Source organism: Fundulus heteroclitus, chromosome 1 (assembly GCF_011125445.2).
Source record: "Fundulus heteroclitus isolate FHET01 chromosome 1, MU-UCD_Fhet_4.1, whole genome shotgun sequence".
Classification (NCBI taxonomy): domain Eukaryota; kingdom Metazoa; phylum Chordata; class Actinopteri; order Cyprinodontiformes; family Fundulidae; genus Fundulus; species Fundulus heteroclitus.
This window is the reverse complement of record NC_046361.1, coordinates 15,547,005-15,564,240: the sequence shown is the minus strand read 5'-3', so window position 1 is coordinate 15,564,240 and position 17,236 is coordinate 15,547,005. Positions and strand designations below refer to the sequence as shown.

General features: G+C 46.7%; 1 protein-coding gene across 2 annotated transcripts; it reads left to right on the top strand.

Annotated features, from left to right (window-relative positions):
• Nucleotides 1-4,883: 4,883 nt before the first annotated feature.
• prdm2a (PR domain containing 2, with ZNF domain a) lies at nt 4,884-16,493 on the top strand. Of its 2 annotated transcripts, none has more exons than XM_012853730.3 (3): nt 4,884-5,001; nt 7,709-11,593; nt 14,537-16,493. In XM_012853730.3, the coding sequence occupies exon 2, from the start codon at nt 7,776-7,778 to the stop codon at nt 11,568-11,570; it is 3,795 nt and encodes a 1,264-aa protein (XP_012709184.2). In that variant the 5' UTR covers nt 4,884-5,001; nt 7,709-7,775; the 3' UTR covers nt 11,571-11,593; nt 14,537-16,493. The 2 variants fall into 2 exon arrangements, with proteins under 2 accessions (XP_012709184.2, XP_035992100.1); XM_036136207.1 differs by lacking the exon at nt 4,884-5,001 and adding an exon at nt 5,246-5,621.
• The last annotated feature ends 743 nt before the right edge of the window (nt 16,494-17,236 follow it).

Here is a 17,236-nt window from a genome sequence, read left to right as displayed (position 1 = left end):
TCAAGTTCCTGTCTGCGTGTCTCAGTTCCCTCCTTAGATCTTAGTTACCTAGTTCAGTTTTATTTTTTCAGATTCTCGTTTTAGTTAGACTTCCAGTTCTCTAGTTGTTGTTTTTGAGTTATTTTGGTCCCGAGTTTTTGAATTACTTAGTATTCTTTGGTTTTACAGTTTTCTAGTGTTCCTCTAGAGTTCTTAAGTTGATTAGATTTTCAGTTTTTTGATAATTTATATAGGTTTGGTTTTTCTAGGAATTTTGTGTTTTGGAATTATTTAGCAGGTTTTTGTTCTCTTTAGAAGTATTTGAGTTTCTGTTTTGCTTTGGGTTTATTTTCAGTTCGGGTCAAGTGTTCTAGGTTTCCCTTTAGGGTTTCGTATTCTGGTCCTGAGTTTTAGTTTTCACCCTAGATTTCCTATCGTTCTCGAGTTTCTATTTTTAGCTGTAGTTATTTAGTTTTTCTTCAGTTTAGTTGTACCTGCCCTCGTCTCCTTGTTTTGCTTTGTTTTATAGTTTAGTTCTAGGTTTCGGTTCCCCTCCGAGTTTTCTGGTTTGTTTGGTTTTCTCGTCTAGCCCCTGCAGTTCCTCTCGAGTCCTGTCTTAGTCCCGTAGCCTCTGTCTTAGTCCCGTAGCCTCTGTCTTAGTCCCGTAGCCTCTGTCTTAGTCCCGTAGCCTCTGTCTTAGTCCCGTAGCCTCTGTCTTAGTCCCGTAGCCTCTGTCTTAGTCCCGTAGCCTCTGTCTTAGTCCCGTAGCCTCTGTCTTAGTCCCGTAGCCTCTGTCTTAGTCCCGTAGCCTCTGTCTTAGTCCCGTAGCCTCTGTCTTAGTCCCGTAGCCTCTGTCTTAGTCCCGTAGCCTCCGTCTTAGTCCCGTAGTCCCTGTCTTAGTGTAGTAGTCCATTGTTTCCCTAGCCTAGTCCTCTTGTTTGGTCTTCTTCTGTGTTTAGGCGCTGCCAGAGCTCTCCGGCGCTTCTAGTCACCGGCTGAGCCCTCTGGCGCACCCGCCTGTTGCTGCCCAGCGCATGCAAGCCGCTACCAGAGCCCTCCGGCGCTCCCTTGTCGCCGGCTGAGCCTCTGGTGCGATCGGCCAGTTGCTGCTCGGCACATTCCCTGTTCCCTGGCGTGTTAGGACGCCCTCTGTTCGTGTTTTCTGGCGTGTTAGGACGCCTTCGTTCTTGCTTCCCCTGACGTTCCCATACGTCAGTTCTTTCTCCAGGGGTAACCATACACCAGTTGTGCTCCAGCGTTTCTATACGCTGTAGAGCCCTAGTGTCATGGCCCACCTGTACCTTCCTCTGGCGTTTCCACACGCCTGTCCTCTTCCCTGGCTTTTCTGTATGCTAGTTGTGTTCCACCGTTTCCGTACGTTGTTGAACCCTAGCATAGCAGTACGCCTATACCTTCCCCTCGGCGCTGTGTGCGGCCGTTCTGCCTCGGCGTTTACCTCACGCCCCGGCAATCTTACCCTTATGCCCCGGCGTTTCCCACACGCCCCGGCGATCTCTTCCCTTGCGCCCCGGCGTTTCCCACACGCCCTGGCGATCCCTACTCTAGCGCCCCGGCGTTTCCCTCACGCCCCGGCGAGTTACTTACCCTTGCGCCCCGGCGTTTTCCTCACGCCCCGGCGAGTTTCCCCTTTGCGCCCCGGCGTTTCCCTCACGCCCCGGCGAGTTGCTTCCCTTGCGCCCCGGCGTTTCCCTCACGCCCCGGCGAGTTACTTACCCTTGCGCCCCGGCGTTTCCCTCACGCCCCGGCGAGTTGCTTACCTTGCGCCCCGGCGTTTTCCTCACGCCCCGGCAACCTCTCTCTTGCGCCCCGGCGTTTCCCTCACGCCCCGGCGAGTTACTTACCTTTGCGCCCCGGCGTTTCCCTCACGCCCCGGCGAGTCTCTCCTTTGCGCCCCGGCGTTTCCCTCACGCCCCGGCGAGTCTCTCCTTTGCGCCCCGGCGTTTCCCTCACGCCCCGGCGAGTTGCTTACCTTGTGCCCCGGCAGTTCCCTCACGCCCCGGCGATTTCGTCCCTTGGGCCCCAGCGCTTCCCTCACCCTCCGGCGTACCTTCCCCTCGGCGTTCCCATACGCCCGTTCCTTGCTCTTGGCGTTTTCGCACGCCCGTTCCTTACCCCCGGCGTCTCTGTACGTTAGTGGTGCTCCAGCGTCTCCTTGCGCTGTTGAGCTCCGACGTGTCAGTCCGCCAGACCTTTCCCCCTTGGCGTTCCCATACGCCCGTTCCTTGCCCTTGGCGTTCCCATACGCCCGTTCCTTGCCCTTGGCGTTCCCATACGCCCGTTCCTTGCCCTTGGCGTTCCCATACGCCCGTTCCTTGCCCTTGGCGTTCCCATGCGCCCGTTCCTTGCCCTTGGCGTTCCCGTGCGCCCGTTCCTTGCCCTTGGCGTTCCCATACGCCCGTTCCTTGCCCTTGGCGTTCCCATACGCCCGTACCTTGCCCTTGGCGTTCCCATACGCCCGTTCCTTGGCGTATTCGCACGCCCTTTCCTTTCCCCCCGGTGTCTCTGTATGTTAGTGGTGCTCCAGTGTTTTCTTGCGCTGTTGAGCTCTGACGTATCAGTCCGCCTGTCCTTTTCCCCCCCTTGGCGTTTCATACGCCCGTTACCTTCCCCTTTGGCGTTGTGTACGCCCGTTCCTTCCCCTTTTGGCGTTGTGTACGCCTGTTCCTCCCCCTTGGCGTTTCTGTACGCCTGTTCTTTGGCGTTTATGTACGCCCGTTCCTTGGCGTTTCCGTACGCCCGATCCTTCCCTTTTGGCGTGGTGTACGCCCGATCCTTCCCTTTTGGCGTTGTGTACGCCCGTTCAATCCCTTTGGCGCTGTGAAGCGCTCGTTCTTTCCCCCGGCGCTGTCAAGCGCTTGCTCTTTCCCCCGGCGCTGTCAAGCGCTCGGACCTTTCCCTGATGTGCCACGCCCTAGTCGTGCTCCGGCACATCAGTGTTTTTAGCTCCTTGGGTTTCCCCCGTGTTCTCTAGCTCCTTGGTCCCCTAGTGTTCTCTAGCTCCTTGGTTCCCTAGTGTTCTCTAGCTCCTTGGTCCCCTGTATTCTCTAGCTCCTTGGTTCCCAGTGTTCTCTGACCCCTTTGGTTTCCCTAGTGTTCTCTAGCTCCTTGGTTCCCTAGTGTTCTCTAGCTCCTTGGTCCCCTGTATTCTCTAGCTCCTTGGTTCCCAGTGTTCTCTGACCCCTTTGGTTCCCCTAGTGTTCTCTGGTCCTTTTGGTTCCCCTAGTGTTCTCTGGTCCCTTTGGTGCTTGCTGGCTTTTGGTCTCTCAGTTTGACTCTCTGCTCAACGGTCTTCAGCTCTGCAGCTCTGCCTCAACGGTCTTCAGCTCTGCAGCTCTGCCTCAACGGTCTTCAGCTCTGCAGCTCTGCTCAACGGTCTTCAGCTCTGCAGCTCTGCTCAACGGTCTTCAGCTCGGCAGCTCTGCCTCAACGGTCTTCAGCTCTGCAGCTCTGCTCAACGGTCTTCAGCTCTGCAGCTCTGCTCAACGGTCTTCAGCTCTGCAGCTCTGCCTCAACGGTCTTCAGCTCTGCAGCTCTGCTCAACGGTCTTCAGCTCTGCAGCTCTGCTCAACGGTCTTCAGCTCTGCAGCTCTGCTCCAAGGACTTCAGCTCTGCAGCTCTGCTCCAAGGACTTCAGCTCCGCAGCTCTGCTCCACGGTCCTTCGCTCCCGAGTCACCTCCGGGTCAGTCTCCCCGTGTTCCTTCTGCTAGCCAGCTTCCGCACCCTTCACCTCCGTCCATAAAGACTCTGGTTCCTCTCGTCATTCACTCATCATTCTGTGCAATAAAACTCACTTCAAGAACTAGCTCTGTGTGTGCGTGCTGTGTCCGGGTTCATCCAAAGACAAATCATGACAAAATGCGTAATTGCATAAAAAGGGTGATATAAACAAAGCTTAGTAGAACTGAGTTGGGTAAATATAAGCTAATTAATTAGATTCTCTGCATGCACAGATAGTTTGCAATCTGTTTCTTGAATAAAGGTGATTATGCAATCAGTATCTTGTTGTTCAACTAAAAAAGCAATATAATCACCACAAATAATACTTATATAAATACAAAAAATAATCTTTCCCCAGTAAATCTGTAAATGTTAAAAAAATTGCAGACACGGCGGCGCGCTTCAGTTTAGTCTTATATTGAAACAATGTCTTTTAGTTTTTCGCCATCTACTGGTCAAGATGATACATTACACTTTTATGGAATTTTTTTATTATTTATTATTTATTTATATTAGTTATTTCACTCTGTTTCTTAAACCCGCCAAGCATATTTGACAAGTCCTAAAAGACTACTGAACTATATATATATAAAAAATGTAAAACTATTTTATAATTCCCCAGAGCAGTAGGGAGCTTTTAATTTGATTCTGCTTTTTCACAGATTTTCAATCTGATATCTTCTCAAAATGAATGCTCTTTTTATCATAATTCCAAACTGCGAATCACCAGATTGTATATGTCCTAAACACAAACATAGAAAAGTATGAGTTAATGTAAGCAAGAAGCAAGCTTGAGATGCCTCTCAGCAATTAAATAAATCACGAGATGAGTCCATAAATGCCATTAAATTAGAATGGCAAATAAGTAAATCGGAAATTTACAAAAATGTGAAATAATAATTTATTAGTCCAGTTTTTTTTTATTATTTTAAAACACAGTTTTCCCTTTGTTAGTGTTATCTCAATATGTAAAAAAAACCCCAACTAATTAATTAACAGATTTCACACAGCACAATTATTGCTTGAATTTAGGTGGTTTTAATTCCTCGCTCTCTTTAGATATTTTATGGCAGAAGTTGATAATTTGCAAGCGGAGTCCTTTTTGTCCTTTTAAAAATTCAACTTTAAGAAGCCTGTCGCTGATTGGTCACGGTTTGACATCCTAATTCTCTGGCCAATCAGGACGCCGGAATTTTGTTGATAGAGTAAAGTGGACAAAACAGCTGTCTACAAGGTGTACAACACGACTGTTTCGAGCCACTCTTCAACTTTGGAAGCAACATGTATGTACATGTAGGAGGTTTTCTTTGAAAGTGTGAGCCACCAAACTGTGTGTGGGGCCGCCGCGTTAGACATTCGGCTTTATTTCTGCCTGGAGCTAGCAAGCTAGCAATAGCATCTGTAGCTATCGGTTGATGCGTACACGCTTCGATAACGACTGCCCTGTTTAAATCGGTGCGTAGAGACGTCCGTTCTGGCATCTCTTCGCGTCTGTTTTCTGCTCGGCACACGGTTAAAATCGTGCGTTCGTTCGCGAATCTAGATGACCTTAAATTGAGACGAGCTAGCTGGCTCTGTAGCCGGAGAGCGAATGTGACGACGTGTTGTGGGAGCAGTTAGCAATGGAGCAAGGACGGAGGAGCGTCACCGAGGCAGGGGAGGCGCACCTCGACGCCTGTCGGCCTTTTAACTTACTGAAATAAAACTGCTGTTATTTATCTGCATGTACGTGGAAGGGGTGTAAAAAAAGATTGGGGGGCAGCGTACAGTAATCAGAAACCGAATATTTAAAAATAGCTTCTATTAAACTATCACTGTAGGCCCTTGAATGATATTGATTCTGCTCATATATTTAATAGTGCCTCATTACAACAAGAACACACCGGTTTCCTGTTCTATTAAGGTAACGGCGAGTCGCATCTACTTAAAAGTCGTGTTTGCTCTTGTTTATATGCTTGAAAGCTTGCGCTGTGTGCGTAATATTACGCAAAATCCACATTTTAAAACGTGTATTTTAGGTTGCATGTGAAATAAATAAGTAAATGCAAAAAGAATAAAAAAAAAACATGGCTGATTTTGGACCTTTTTTATATTGTTGGGTTTATATTTGTTTTCCAAACTGGATTCAAGGGAGAGAGAAATCAGACACGACAGGCCTGCCATTTTGTCTTAGAACAGAAGATTTATGTCAAAAATGCACTGGCATTATCTCAACATTTTATACTTGCCCCACACACCTACTGAGAGCAAAAGGCAATTTACAATAATCCCTCTCAAGGATATCAAGGTTGCGGTTGCAACGGGATGATCTGTTCTTTTATCCTCTGTTATGCTTTATTTTCTTTTGTTCTGCATTTTGTTGCAGCCTCAACATCCTTGAAGGGATGAAGTCACACATTTTGAGAACAAAAAAGATAATGAAACATATTAATATGAAATAAACCTAGCGAGAGTTAACACAAACTTCATTCAACTTGTGATTTACACTCATGAATTAACTGTGATTTACAGCAGGTTTTAAAAAGCGATGCTCCGTTTCACCAGCCACACCCAGACTTACTAAACTTGTAGACGGGCAACTGGAAGCAGAGTTCCCATGTGAAAACTGCTGCTGACCAAAAAGAACACACAGGCCCATCAAACATTTGCCAAGAAAGCATCTCGATGATCCACCAAGACTGTTGGGAAAGTATTCTGTGGACTGATGAGTCAAAAGAGGGATGAGCTTCTCATTGCATCCAAAATTAAACCAATGCAGAATTTCACAAAAAGATCATACAGATGATCTGGGGCTGTTTTACTGCTTCACGACTTGGATGAACTCCTGTAATTGTTTGAACCATGATTCGTAACGCTCCATCAGACAGTTCTGAAGGAGGATGTCTGGCCATCGGTTTGTGGTCCCTATGCTCAAAAGCACACTTGGTTTGTGCCGTGAGGGATAGGCAGTGATACGAAACATGCCAGCAAGTCCACCTGTGACCCTATAAATGGTTTTAAAAAGTTGCCTTTAAGTGGCCTAGTCAAAGTTTGAGCTTAAATCAGATTGAGGGACTGTGACTTGCCCTTAAACAGGCATTTTGTGCACAAAAATCCTTCAGTGTGGTGGAAATAAAGCAATTTTGTAATGAAGGTTGGACCAAAATTCTTCCTCATTGATGAGTTTGTTCATTATAGCAAACGATTGACAGTTGCTGCCGTAACTAGTTATTAGGTTTTAGGAGCACCTTGTGGTTTTACATAGAGCAGGTTTGTCTGGGCAGCTAGTTTTAGCTTATAAGAAATCTGTATTTTGTTTTCACTTATTTTTGTGGTCTGATGTTTAAATTAGTTTGGTCTGTAAAAAAAAAAAAAAAAAAAAAAAAAAAAATCTGATCTGAAAACAAATCTGAGAGGGGTACAAATACTTTTCCACAACAGGTTATATTCAATGGTGCATCAATTTAGAGACATTCTGTTCTGCATTAGCCTTTTAGGTTTTACTCAAATTTATGGATCTAGGCAGAACAATGTTAAATCGTTGCCCGGACCCTGTTTACCTTGGTATCGAACAGCTTTTTATTCCATTTTTTAAATTGTTTTTTTCATTGGAGTTAATAAATATAATGTATATTGTTTAAATATGTTACTACCTAGTAGCAAGGCTGTTTTCTTATTGCTCCATACCTGATACTCTTTAGCTTTTATGAGTATTTCCTGCCCTGTTTAGTAATATGAAGAAGTGCGTATTGGTTGGTTTTCATTGGTAGTTTATTTGGCAAATTGTGATTTCCCTAAAGAAGTCTAAGGGCCCATGCGGGTTTTTAAGATGGAGCTAAGCTGCTCAGATCCACAAATGACATTAACCAGCCGAGCCCTCCGCTTTGATTGCTAATCTTTCCAGCAGTCCTAACATTCAGTATTTTCCTACGTTGCTAAAGTTGATTTGCTGTAGATCTTTAATGTCCTGTATCAAGCTTCTGAATTTCAGTATTTCCTTTCTCTCAATAGGCGTGACTGCTGCCACTATCCTGTGTGAAGGACATCGCTCAGACAGCTATCAGTTTCCGCAGGGACAATGGACGACTCTTCCCACTCGTACGCCTCTGAACTTGGAGACAGGGAGGAGACGCAAGCTCAGCTACACATCAGCAGGGAGCACATATACTCTCACAGGCTCCCCGTTAACGCCGCAGATCAAGATGCGTTCGTCTGCCGGCTCTGTCACCGATCTTTTACCTGCAAACAAGGCCTGGAACAGCACACGCACCTCCGTCACCCGTGCGAATCTTTACAGGAAGTATCCACGACAAGTACGAACGACCAGCACCAGGAGGGCAGGATCCACGATAACCAGCTGCAGCCTGCTGGAAAAGAATATGCCAAGCTGCCGCAAGAGGAAATCCCCCAGGAGTTGCCATGTGACTCATTTCAACAACAGACTAAGAAAACGTTCTCCACAGCTGTGTTGGAAAGTAATGAAAAGCAAGGAGCTCGTTACATGCTCGACGTGTCCAGTAACATTTCAGAGAACCTTAGCTTTTACATTGACGGGAAGATACTGTCAACGAGCACGGTGGAAAACTGCGAGATGGAGATCCGCTCCGGGTCCTCGGCTTTGGTTGGGCTGGACGCCCTAATTGTTGGCCAAGTTTTAAACGCGGACGCAGACATGCCCGGCCAACAACAATCCAAGAGAAGAACCGCGACGCCGCCTCTCCTGCCTCAGATTAAAGCCGAGCTGCCGTCTGGGGTGGTCGTGTCTTCGTCCTCGCTCATCGAGAATCTGTTCCTTCAGAACGCGGAGTCCGCGATCGTTCAGGAGGAGCACACGGTGTTCCTCTCCCCAAAACTAAAGCAGCTTCTTGAGAAGCAGGAGGGTTTCCAACCCACAGTGGCCCTCATCACCGATGAACAGAAGGCGCCGTCGCCTGTCTCACTCCCTGTCCTACCTTCTGGGACGGGAAAGTTTAGGAGAAGGACGAGCTCTCCAACTGGCTCCCCGCAGCAAGTTCTTGCCGCAAACGAAGAAGCAGGAGAGCCAGATCCATTAGATTTGGGCGAGGGAAGTAAAAGACAGATCGAGGGTCAGCGTCGGTCACCCGTCCAGCAAACGGGGCTTGAGAATAATGACACGACTCAGTCGGCTGCCGGGCCAGAAGGGAGTCCCGTTGTGTCCGAGAGCTGGGCCCCGGCGACCGGCGGCAATCCCTGCAACCAGCGACCCCTGGATCTCTCCAACACGGTCAAGAGAAACGAAGACGTCGCATTAGCCGATGCTGCGCTCGACTTGAGTTTACAGAGAAAGAGCCCCGGTGAACCCGAACCTCTGTATATGGGTCCTGATTCCAGTGTGGTGGAAAAGGTCTTAATAAGGAGTGGGGGGCAAAAAGTAGGCCAGGTGAATCCGGACACCCCCGTCGACCTGTTGCAAGACTTAACTCTTGTAACGGGGTCGCATGTTCTGAGCTCGCTGGAGCATGTTGCCGAGGGCCTTGTTTATGGACTTCCCTTGCCCTCAAACTCTCTGGCTTCCCTGGAGCCGTCGGCACCGTGCGCCATAGCCTTTTCTTCTCCCGTCACCCACGCCGTGCTCCCTTCTGCTCCCTCGTTAATCACCGTTTTGGCACCGCCTCCATCTATCTCCAGCCCTTCGAGCCAGCCAATCCAGGTGCTCGGCCCCAACATATCCCCCGAGCCCCTGGTGATCTGCACAGAAAACGCGTTAAATTCGTCACAGTGCGATTTGGCCACTGCTTTTGCCGCCGCTAACTCTGCAAACATCGTCGCCCTCTCCCAGCCGTTCGACCCGACTCTGAACCTCCCTAGCCACGTGTTTCTCACCGAGCAGATTGCACTCAACCCGCCGCTGGGTGAATCGGCTCCTGTGTCAGAAGTGCCGTTCCCGTCCACTGTAACCTTAAACGACTCCCTACTGGACATAGCTAGCAACACCGTCTTAATAGAGTGTACAATAGCGCTCGAGACCCCAGGAAGTGTCGTCCCAGCCGCAGTGACTCTACAGGAGAATCCCGCTGAGCCTCCGCCACTCACTCAGATGGTCATTAATCACACGGAGCAGCAACAGGTCACATCCTTGCCCGAGCCTCAGACCGTGGACCGCGTTGTTCCTGCTTCCTCCATCGCGGAGCCTGTAACCATGACGCCCGACTCCCCTGTGGGGCCTGATTCCCCTCCCGTGGACGACTCAAGACCTGGTCCAGAACCCGTTGTTAGTGCAGAGCCTCCAACCGGCCAAGTTGAGGAGGCACCAGAAAGGTCCGTTTCTGGGCCTGAAACGGCTCCTAAAAGCTCTCCACCCCCTCCTCCTCCTGACACAGCCGAGGAAGAGCTCTCAGATGACGCTGCAGCCGACGCTGAAGAGCAGACCTTCACCAAGAATTTCATCTGCAACGTGTGCCACAAGCTCTTCCATTCCATGAAAGAGCTCGGCCATCATGTCGCCGAGCACGCCGACGAGTGGCCGTACAAGTGCGAGTTCTGCGTGCTGCTCTTTGGCAAGCCGTCGGCGCTGCTCGACCACCGGTCCAGCCTCCACGGGGTCGGGAAGACCTACGTCTGCAGCCTGTGCGCCAAAGAGTTCGTCTACCTTTGCAATCTGAAGCAGCATCAGAGCGAGCTGCACCCTGGCCAGCAGTGCTCCTACACAGAAGACGAAAAGGGAAAACTGAGGCCTCAGAACTACAACAACACCGTTAAAGTCAGCACGGATCCCGCAGACGCGAGATCGCCAGAGGAGTCGAAGAGGCCGGTGAAAAAGGAGGAATCTGAAGCCGACGCGGCGGCCGACGAGCTCTTCACCACAATTAAGATCATGACTTCGGAGGGAGGTAAAATCAAAGGGCCGGATGTTCGCCTTGGCATAAACCAGCATTATCCCAGCTTCAAGCCGCCGCCTTTCCCTTACCACAACCGATCCCCTGCCGGGTCACTGGCTTCAGCCACCAACTTCACCACCCACAACATCCCGCAGACCTTCAGCACTGCCATCCGGTGCACCAAGTGCGGCAAGAGCTTCGACAACATGCCGGAGCTGCACAAGCACATCTTGGCGTGTGCGAACGCCAGCGACAAGAAGCGCTACACGCCCAGGAAGAACCCCGTCCCCCTGCGGCATTTCGCGAAAACCCAAAACGGCGTGCTGTCCACGACAAACTCCGCCAACGGCCTGAACACCGCGGTCAGAGTGAGCCGCTCCAAGCCAGGTCAAGAGTCGCCCGTCAGGATCAAAATCCTGAACAAGCGGAAGAAGAAGTTCGTCCAGAGGATAATGCCGCACAGGAACAAGTCGATCCCCGCGGCCAACAAGCTGTCGCCTGCGCAGGTGGAGATCTTCGTCTGCCCCCACTGCAGCCGGGAGTTCACAATGCGGCGCAGCAGAACCAAACACATGGCCGTCTGCCCCAGAAAGCCCAAAGAGATGAAGAAAAGGAAGGAAGGAGGGATCTCTGTCACCAAAGAGAACAACGAGCACTCTTTCCGAGGAGCGTCCCACTTAAAGGGGAAACTGCAAGCGCCGCCTCGGCACAACACCAGGCTGCAGACGTCCGGCTCCACCAAGAGGCCCGCCATTCTGCCGGTGCAGACTGTCTTCTCAAGCAAGCGCAGTAAAATAATCATCAAGGAGAGCATACAGCCGAAGCCAGAGGCGCCCGCTCTGGCAGAGGTTCCCATCCGCACCTTCAACCCGTCCATGCGGCAGTACGGCAGGGTGCAGACCAGCGTCAAGAGGATCCCCATCAAAATCACCATCGTCAAGCCGCCGCAGAAAGATGGCCGCCCTGCCTCGCAGGTTCAAGACGCAGCAGCCGGGGCCATCGCCAGCTGCCCCGAGCGGAAAACCTCAGCTTGACCGACGTAGACCGGGATGTGCAGGTAAATAAAATGCTTTGTTTTACTTCACAGCAGCTGTTTCTACGTTTAACTGTGTGTAAATGAAAGGAACGGCGTCCCGATGTGTAAACAAAAAGGCTTAAAATCAATAGAATAAAAGCATTTTTTGCAGCAGCAGCTAGGGATGGGTATCATTGAGGATTTATCGATACTACTACTTTTAACGATGCTCCTTATTTTAGCGATACTTCCTTAATCAAACAGAAGGGGAAAATTTTTTTTTTGTTTTTTAAACATTTGGAACAAAAGTAATCAAAATATTTTTCTATAGAAATAGAGCAATAAAAACATTATATAAATAATTTTATATAGTAAAAGGCTAAAACACTATATCTTGAATAAAAAGTATGTTGTAGGATAGAGAAATATAGGATAGAGAGAATAAGGCAAAAAAATTATTAAAAACGCTAACTATGCTAAAAGCAGAAAAAAAACTATTGAATAATTTCAAGTACTAAATAATATTTCACCTGCATACAAACTATATTTATACATTTTTTTCATACTATCAATTTTAACCAAAAGAGTGGCAGCAGCAGTGCATGGGCTGAATAAATGAGAAGCTGTGTGTGAATCAGTTACAGGGAGGGATTTGTTTAAGTGTAACCCATAAAAGATTTATTAGATATTTACGTCCTGCTTTGTTATCCAGTGGAAACTTTGCTCATGGGAAACAGACTTCAAGCTGAGTTTGCTGCAGCAGCACGGCAACACTGACTGACTGACTGAGATTTCAGAGTGGGAGGGGCTCACAGCTGATGGTTTGCTGAAGAGACGGTAAACTCAGAGAGATCGGTGCTTTTACTTGTTGCCAAAGTCTGAAACAACATGAAAAAAAATCACTAGATCCACTGCTTGTCGATTTTGAATGAAAGTTGCTAGAGCGGTCTGAAAAGTTGCTGAATCGTTGGCAACAGTCAGTGTTGTGACCTTAAAAATACCGTTAAGAGGACCGATAAGGCTGAAGCTTGTTGGTCCGTACGACGAGGCCCCGGGGCCGTTTTATTAATCCATAACTCATGTCTAAGTCTTCCACCTGTCCAAGACTGGGTCTCAGGGTTAACAGGACCAGGATGGAAACCTAGGAATCCCTCTCCTTGGAGACGATCTCCAGCTCCCGGCTGGGCCTCCCTGGACAATTCCCAGGCCAGTAGGGATGGATAATAGTCCGTCTAGTGTTCTCTGGGTCTGCTCCCAGCAGGATGTGACTTAAAGGAATCCTGGTTGGATGCTTAATGCTAATCAACCAACTCCATTTTTAAATTTTATTGAGTTTACAGTGTAGCGGTAGCTTCAAGCCCCTAAGGAGCTCCACATCTCAATGAGTGGGCCGCTCATCTCAGCTGCTTGTATCCAGGGTCTCATTTTTCTTTAAATCGTGACCATTGAGGAGGGTTTTAATGTTTACAGGTTGGTTATTTTTTTTTTTGTCTCAGCGCTTCCTTCACCACAACGGATGGAAGAATTGGCCCGTTACTGTGTAACCTCACACTGATAAAGCTAGAAATTAGGGCTGAACGGTTTTGTAAAATAATCTAATTGCAATTTTTTTTCTTAATATTGTGATTTAATGCAATTTTTTTTCCAGTTTAATTTATCATGTGTTTCAAAATATATACAAACAACAAATCAATTTGTTTCCTCGCCATGTGGATTAGTTGCTAAAAGACCCACAGCATCTAATCTCGGAGCAGAAATGATTGCGTTCTGCCTACGATATATTTCAATCAAAATTGCAATTTTGACTTTTCTCCTCATTAACCACAAGCAACAAAAATGGCCTCTAAATAAAGATGTTTGTAAACAAGGACTATTTTATATATGAACTTTTAATGTTTCTATTGATCAGAATATTATTAAAGAGAACAGCTTTTAATTTAATTGAACATCAATCCTTGTAGAAGATAAAAGTGCAAAGTCCAACCAACAAGCAAGTCTATGTATTAAACTGATTGACCAGTACTTATTGCTTTGTATGATTATATAAACTCTAAAACAAGTAATAAAATTAGATTATCTCACTGCTGCAACTGTCTTCCCTTCTATTTGGAGGCAAACCCACTTTAAACATTTTACTGACACCTAATGGACGTGTCTAATTCCCTAATTGTTAACTTACATAGCCAAGAATTGCAGACCTCTGCGATTTGGAAATTGCATTATTTTAAATCACGATTATATTGAAAATGCGATTAATTGTTCAGCCCTACTAGAAATACTGTCTGGAGTGAGTTTCATTCAGTGTGGCAGAGAAAAGAAATATTTGAAATATTTTATGATTAATATTCCCTGTGCCACGGTTATGGGCTCTGACAATTGGGAAAAGTTGGAGCCTCCAGAGAGGGGGGGGGGGGGGATCTTTCAGCGTTCCTCCTTGCACAGTCTCCTCGGTTCATCCAAAGTCCTGGGTCCTCTCTTATGCTCTCTTCTCTTGAGCTTTTAGTTCTGGGGACTGAGCTGACCGTGGGCAAACGGTAGATTTTGTGTCTGGTGACTCGACCGCATGTTTTGGATCAGTTTTCAGTGAGCTAGTGACGCCATGGACAATAGCCTTTAATTTACATTAGTGATGGTAGGACAGACCAGGCCGTTTTCCTGGCAAGACACCCAAACAACCAGTCATGGATACCGGATGACCACTAGATGTCACTCTTTCCTGCCGTTGCTGCTCTTCTCCTTTTACTTCCCCTCTTCTCGTCATCATGCTTTCAGTACATGGCTTGCACCCCCCTCCCTTTCCCATTTGCAGGTACATATTTCAGTAAACATGGATTTAAAGAAAACAGCAATAACTTTAGTAAACTGTGGTTTACTATCTTTCCCAGGGGTAAAGCTGGAGGTGGAGGATGCTGTGCAGAAAGCCCGACGGTTCGTTGTGCGTTCTGCTCAGAAACTTAAATCCATGTTCTGTTTTTGTCGTTGCAGGATCTCTGCTGTAGGAAGCGCTTTTCCGTTGTTCTCCAGGGAGAAGTACTAGTGCTCACGCTGGAAGGCCCGGTGGACTCGTAGGCTGCATCGTACTGTACATAAAGGACCCAATACAGAGCGCACGACGCGGAGCTTTTCGTGGAGCGAGCGCGCGCGTGCAAATGTGCGAGAACCATTTCAGTTGCTTGGGACTTGCGAGAAAGATTTTCTTCACGGCATTAAGCTTGATGTCAACAGCTTGGAGCTGCACTTGGAGTCAATCTGGCCGCCTCACGCCACAAATTAGGAAAAAGGAAGTAGGATGGACCGTGCCGCTCGCGTTGTTCCCCCTGATGGGCGGTTTGAGAGCATGGCAGGTGGCAATCATTTCTGGCATGCACTTGCACTTTTTTCTTGTTTTGTACTCTGTTGCCTTTTGGTTTCAGTTCTGACTGCATGCTGCGTTGATTTCAGACGTTTTCTGTTAAAGCAGCTAGTTCTTCAGCGCTCAATCCGATCATGGACCTCTTGAGTTCTGGTGGGGAAGGTAAATAATCTGGGTAAATAAATGGAACGTTTCCTGTTCAAAAATTGTAAATGCAGAGTTTTTTTTTTCTTCCTGAACTTAAATTAACTGAATAATAATAATGATAAAAAAGTAGCACTATACAAATGTAACCTTAGCCTGGAGCTCTACATTTAAAGTCCTGATATGTTTTCTAATCATGAGCTGTTAGAAACACTAGCGGTCGTATGTTTTCCATGATTCTATGTAACATTTACTGAGATTAATGCTGCATCATCGTTTTGTTTGACGCCCCGCTGCTACTGAACGAGTCTGAATAAAAATGCTCCTGCGTGCCATCGTTTCCTAAAAATGGCGACCTACAGCATGACGGCGGTGAAAAGGTCTCATCCTCAAGTGTTTCTCAGATAATCGATAATTTATTTTGCTGCTTTTAACAAACTGAAACCATTTTCTTATTGAAAGTTGCTTTCACGCCTGCTCTTTGTGTAGGTTTTGTTCAGAGGTTTACGGCATGCTCTGCATGCCTTTTATGAACGTTTTCCCCCAGGTTAAGTGCAGGGATGCGTCGTCTCTTTACGGACAAATGGGCATTTTACAGATTGGTGTGAATAAACTTACATCTGTGAAGTCCTGCCGTTTGATGCGTCTGCACTGCAACCCTAACTAGAAAACACCGTGTGTGTATCCTGTGAAGTCCGCTGCATTTTTGACAGAACCGGTCCCAGTAGGTTGGTGTCTGCGCGTTTTCAGCCCATGTACTAACTTGTTTGTATGCTTTATTTTGCACATCTTCCCCCGGATACTTATCAAACCTTTTTTTTTTGTTTGTGCCGTTTTTTTTTTCCGTACTGTGACTGAAAGTCTAATACGTTTGTTTTAACCTGGAAATTACAAGCACTTCATTTTTTTTGTTTCTATCAATGAAGGTTTTTGTCTGGGAGACGATATTCTTGTGGGATAAAAAAAAAAATGTTACACAGTGTCACAAATCAAAAAATTATTGTTTTATTTAAAGTTTTTCTTTCCTTATATCAGCTGAAGGTTTGAAAGATAACTGCTATACAGGGTAATTATTTTTCGTGAGACTGAACCACTAATTTTGCAATCCAAAATCTGACAACTGTCTGTATCTGGTTTTCTTTCTTTCTTGGCCTTTTCAGCCCGAGCTGTGGTGTTTTTTTTTCTCTAGTTCTGACTGTAACCTGTTGGATGTGCAGGATAGATTGGGAGACTGAACTGTGAAAAGTGCTTGTAGCATTTCAAAATGTAAATGGACTCGTGTATATTTATTAATAATAATTTAAAATCATGTTCTTGAATGATTCCTCTGTATGATTTGCACTAAAGGTTTTTTTTTGTTTTTTTTTTTTCAAGCAAGTGTTAAAAAATAAATTGAGAACGTCAAAGCAAAAATGAGAAGTTGGTGTGACTCTGTTTAGAAAATGTTCATGGATATGAAGTGGCATGTATCTGTTAAGTAAACCTGTCCATTTTTCCCAAGGCTGCTCCTTGTCAGATTTGACCCTTGTTCGCTGTGTTCAGCTAATTCTGAAAAGCTTGGAGATTCACACAATTATCTATCTAATACAGCTGTTTTCAAAGTAATAGAAATCTAACCTCACTGACCAGATCAGTCACTGTTTTAGAAGAAATTACATATCTGCATGCCGAACAATTCACTAGTTGGTGTCGCAGAGTAATAGAAAACCAACATATCCAAAAGCCATAGCATGCGAGCTGCTGATTCTGTGTGACTGGATCATTAGTTCAATGGAGTGGATAGAAAATAATCGCAGGATGAAGTTCAGTCATGGAGGTTAGTGACTAAATAGGTCGCCTTTATTTAAAGATAAAAGGTAGCGAAGGTGTGTAGTTGCTTGTGTCTGAAATTGAGAGTGAAAGGGGCAGTCTCTAACTTCAGAAGAACGGCGTACTCTCATTAAAAAGTTGATTGGCGAGGGGAAAATGTATAGAGATGATTTCAAAAGCTTTAAAATCATCAAAAAGAGCGATGTAGAACGTGGCAAACTACCCTTTGAGGGGATGGAAGCATGGCTGCTACAGCAGCTGTGAGTGCTGTGACAGCTAGAAGACCCTTTTTATTAGGCTACAGCTATTGGTAAGACAGCCCTGCAAAGTCCAAGGTTGCCAAAAGAACTGAAGGGGGTGGTTTACAATTTGCCAAAGAA